Genomic DNA, 4,415 nt, shown 5'->3' on the forward strand with positions numbered 1-4,415 from the left:
CTGCTTCCTCCGGTCGGCGTTATTTGGGCTGGCCACCTTCCTTGGGGGAGGGATCAGCTCGGCGTTAAGGGCTTCGTCCAGAATCCTTCCCCGCTCGGCCGTTAGGGGTGTATACCTCGAGAAACGGATCGGTCGGTCTCGGTTTTCCCGGCGCCGGTCCGTTCTCTGTATCGGCCGAGCCTGTCGGTCTTTTTCTTCTTTCCTCTCTCCACCGGCCTCGGCACGGGCCTGGTTGCGGAACTCTCTTAGCTCCTCCAGCTGCATGTACTTAGCGGCTCTCTTTCTCAGTTCGTCCAGGCTGTCGGCCGGCTGCATGCATAGGTTGTCGGCAAAGGGCCCCGGGCGCAGGGCCATCAGCATGTGGTGCATGGCGACATCCGGACTCAGATTTCGGATGCTCATTGCCACTTTACTGAACCTATCTACGAAGGTTCTCAGCGACTCTCCTTTCTCCTGGCGGATGCCTACCAGGGCGATTGAGGTCAGGTGGTGCGGCCGGCTGGTCGCAAACTGTGTTTCGAACTTTGCGATGAGCGTGGCAAAGCTATCTATGGAGTTGGGTGAGAGCTTGGTGAACCAACTAAGGGCTGCACCCTTCAAGGATGTGGGGAACACTCGGCACAAGACGGCGTCGTCCGAGGTGTAGAGACTCATATGGGTGGTGTAGGCGTCCATATGCTCGTCCGGGTCGGTCGACCCGTCGTATCGGTCTCGGTTGAAACCCTTCCACTTCTCAGGAAGTGGGACTTCGATGATGTTGTTTGTAAAGGGGTGACGGCGGTTCGGGTCGGCCGTCAGGGTCGTCCGGGTGGATCTGATTAGGCACGACTCGTCGCCCGTTTCAGTCTCGCGGGGAGGGGGTCGGCCTCTTGTCCCCTCGGCCACATCCGGGTTGGGGGGATAGGTGTAGGACTTGCCGACCACGTTCGTCGGTATGACAGAGGGTCCTCCCTCCCCCAGCTTCTTTCTCATATCTTCGTTCTCCCTGCGGAGAACCTGCAGCTCTTGCTCATTCTTCTGAGCGGCCTCCTCGGCCTTTCTTCGCATCTCGGCCATCTCCCTCTGGAGAGACAGCAGCAGCATTGTCTGGTCGGCTTCAGTCATTATTTCCATGCTTCTTGTCGAAACCATCTACTTTTTTCCTTCAGCTAGTTTCCCTCGGCCCCACGGTGGGCGCCAATTGTTCCTGCTAGGGAGATGGGACCTAGAGAACTGTTGAAGTCTTCTTCTCCTTCCTTCAGTCGGGCAGGTGGCTGGGTGATGGACTGGGATCCTTCTCTTCTTTCTGCTTATCCTTCGGCACTCGGGACTCGGTCGTCGGGTGTACACCGGATGGTGGGGGTACCTGCGAAGGCACTCCGACGCTCAAGTCAGTAAAGCAGGTGGTTAGCTCTCAGGTAGGTGAACAGTAATAATGACATACCTTACTCCTTGGAATGCGTGCTATTTATATTATTCTAATGGGCCTACCTTGTTGGGCCCGTTTATCGAGGTGGATACCGCTTAGGGTTGCATTACCTAATTCTTGATGATGGATTAGCTTTACTGATCTCGGTTTGAGCGTTAATCGTAATAGGGTTCGGCCGTCGGCCAAATTCTCATGGTGAGGGTAGGCCATCGGCCAAATAAGTGTGGTCTTCGACCATCTCAGTTAAGTCTCCAAAGGTTTCGGCCACTCGTCAGTCGGCCAAGTATACGAAGGTCTCGGCCATTCGTCAGTCGGCCAAGTATACAAAGGTCTCGGCCATTCGTCAGTCGGCCAAGGTTTAGGGTTTAGGGTCAATATCGTCAGTCGGCCAAGTATACAAAGGTCTAGGTCTGCCGGCAGTTTGGCCAGATTTCTGAAGATATTGACTTATCAGTCTCTCGGTCAGGCTTGACTGGGAGTCGGGCAGGCAGGTGGGTCCCGGCCTCGCCCAGTACCGGTACAAGGACAAAGTTGGGAGAATCTATGGACAACCTCAAATACTTTCATTATATTCCCCTGTATTTTGATGCTGATGAGAATAAAAGACCTGATTTGCCTATTCAAATACTCCAGAAGATGCCCAATTTAACAAAACTGAGTATAAACTATTGCAGTTGCCTCGAGTTATTCCAAACTCAAATCCCAGAAATTGTTCATAAAAGGGTGCTTACTGACTTGAAAGCATTGGAACTGAATGAAGTTTCGAAACTCCAGTCCATTGGGTCGGATGACTCACAATGGTTAAACGTGATTTGTGACAGTGAAAAGCTCCAAGAATTATATATTTTCAATTGTCCTGATTTGAAAACTTTAGTGCATTCTACTCGTTTAGTGTCTTTCAAGTATGTGAAAGAAATGTTCATACAAAGCTGTCAAGAATTGAAGTATTTATTCACATTATCTGCGGTGAATAAGTTAGAGAACCTTGAGCGTATAAAAGTCAGAGACTGTGAATCAATGGAAGCAATAGTTATGAAAGGTGAGGGTGAAATTTCAGAAGAGATCAAACTACAGCAGCTAAAGCGCATAGATCTAAATCTTTTACCAAGCATGGGATGCTTTTATTCCGGCAATGACACTATGCGCTTACCGTCCTTGATGCGATTGAACATAAGGATGTGCCCCAAGATGAAGTTTTTCTCTGAAGGAGAAATAGAGGTGAATTCTTCTTTTAGAGGAATTCAAGCTTCAAACATCTCAAGTGATGAATTGGTCTTATACAATAATCTTAACTCTTCGGTAGAAAAGGTGTTCCTTCAACAGGTAACCACTTCTAATTATGAATCAATTAATTATGACTCTGGTTTGAGTGAATTTAAAGAATCTAAAACAAGAACCATCTTAAATTTATAGAGTTTTTTAAGGTAAACAAAGCAGAGAGCAGGCAATTGATATATCTGATGATAAACCTATTGCAATATTTACAGGAGTTTTTTCAAGCCGTGGACAAGGACTGCTTTTCTGATAATCTTAAGCTACAAGCAGACCTGCGTTGTAAAATTGGTCTGCAAAACAAATGGATGGCCAATTTGAAAACTTTGAAGCTGCAGAACTGCACTCTATCATATGCAATTCCGTCTTCTATTCTTGCTCTTTTAAAGAACTTAAAAGAGTTAGAAGTGCGAGATAGCGACCAAGTAAAGGCAATTTTTGACATGAAAGATATTGATATTACGGCAACAGAATCCCAGTAGAAGATATTGACTTTAAATGGGCTACCAGAACTTACGCGTGTGTGGGAAAAGGACACTCAAAGAATTCTTATCTTTCCCAGTCTACAAGAGGTTGCTGTCAGTGATTGTGCAAAGCTGCAAACTTTATTTCCTGCTTTCCTGGCAAAAAGTCTCAAGGATCTTAAGAAGCTTAAAATAGTTTCCTGTGAAAATTTGCAAGACTTGGTTGGAAAGGAAGAAACAGCATTTGTAACAGAAGAGTTTGTGTTCCCTAAGCTAGAGGATTTGGAACTCAATGACTTGCCCCGGGTCACTTGCCCTAACCCATTCACTCTGGAATTCCCCGCCCTAAAATTTTTATCTGTGTGGAATTGTGATGAGTTAGGGGTATTTCAAAGTGCAGGTGAACCCATGGATGAGGGTACTTCAAGCAGCAAACTTCCTCTTATCCCAGATCCAAAGGTAAGTTAAAGTATCATAGAATCAACTTTTTATGCTTTCATCTTTTATCTAATTCACACACCTTAGATCCCATTTGTTTTTGTCTCTAATTGTTAGGTCATTTCCAACCTGGAGAAACTGACTCTTGATTGGAAACAAATTCGGGCATTACCGGAAGGCCTCACAAATTTAAACAGCATTTCCTTGTGGTTCTTTGGCGCTGATGTGAATGAAATGTCTATGTTGCCCATTGAAATACTCAAGGCACCAAATTTAATAGAAATGCATATAAACAATTGCGAAAGTCTCAAGAATTTCCTTTCTCAAAACCCCAAAAGTGCCGAGGAGAAGATACTGGGACAGTTAACAATATTGAGACTACGCAATGTGTCCACTCCCCAGTTAGAGTACTCCCCAAGCTTAAACATAATCTGTGAGAGGCTCCACAAATTATATGTTTCTAGATGTCCTCATTTGACAACATTAGGAGTACATTCTACTTCTAAAGTGTCTTTCTCTTGTCTGAAAGAAGTGCATATACACAAATGTCCAAACTTGAACGATTTATTTACATCTTCAGCTGCAAAAAAGTTAGTGAACCTTGAGAAGATTGCTGTCAGAGAATGCGAATCAGTAACAGAAATAGTGGCTAAAGAGGGAGATGAAACTTCTGAACCCATTAAATTTGAGCGACTCCACACCATTTATCTATCATCTCTAAGAAGTTTAGAATGTTTTTATCGTGGGAGTGACACTCTGCAATTATCATCTTTGAAAACAGTGACAATATGGAGCTGCCCCAACATGAAGATTTTCTCCCAAGGAATTGAATC

The 4,415-nt window shown here is 45.5% G+C and overlaps 1 protein-coding gene across 1 annotated transcript; it reads left to right on the forward strand.

The window, feature by feature from the left end:
* The first annotated feature begins 1,951 nt into the window (after window positions 1-1,951).
* On the forward strand, window positions 1,952-4,187 carry LOC137817968 (uncharacterized). Its single transcript, XM_068621191.1, has 5 exons — window positions 1,952-2,731; window positions 2,896-3,158; window positions 3,243-3,603; window positions 3,700-3,989; window positions 4,163-4,187. The coding sequence occupies exons 1-5, from the start codon at window positions 1,952-1,954 to the stop codon at window positions 4,185-4,187; spliced, it is 1,719 nt and encodes a 572-aa protein (XP_068477292.1).
* The last annotated feature ends 228 nt before the right edge of the window (window positions 4,188-4,415 follow it).

Source organism: Phaseolus vulgaris, chromosome 10, assembly GCF_000499845.2.
Source record: "Phaseolus vulgaris cultivar G19833 chromosome 10, P. vulgaris v2.0, whole genome shotgun sequence".
NCBI lineage: Eukaryota > Viridiplantae > Streptophyta > Magnoliopsida > Fabales > Fabaceae > Phaseolus > Phaseolus vulgaris.

Bases quoted from the DNA above. Each gene is read 5' to 3' on its own strand.
- LOC137817968 (XM_068621191.1), top strand. From the start codon at position 1,952: ATGGACAACCTCAAATACTTTCATTATATTCCCCTGTATTTTGATGCT. The intron at 2,732-2,895 runs GTAACCACTTCT...CAATATTTACAG, and splicing joins AAAAGGTGTTCCTTCAACAG to GAGTTTTTTCAAGCCGTGGA. The intron at 3,604-3,699 runs GTAAGTTAAAGT...TCTAATTGTTAG, and splicing joins CTCTTATCCCAGATCCAAAG to GTCATTTCCAACCTGGAGAA.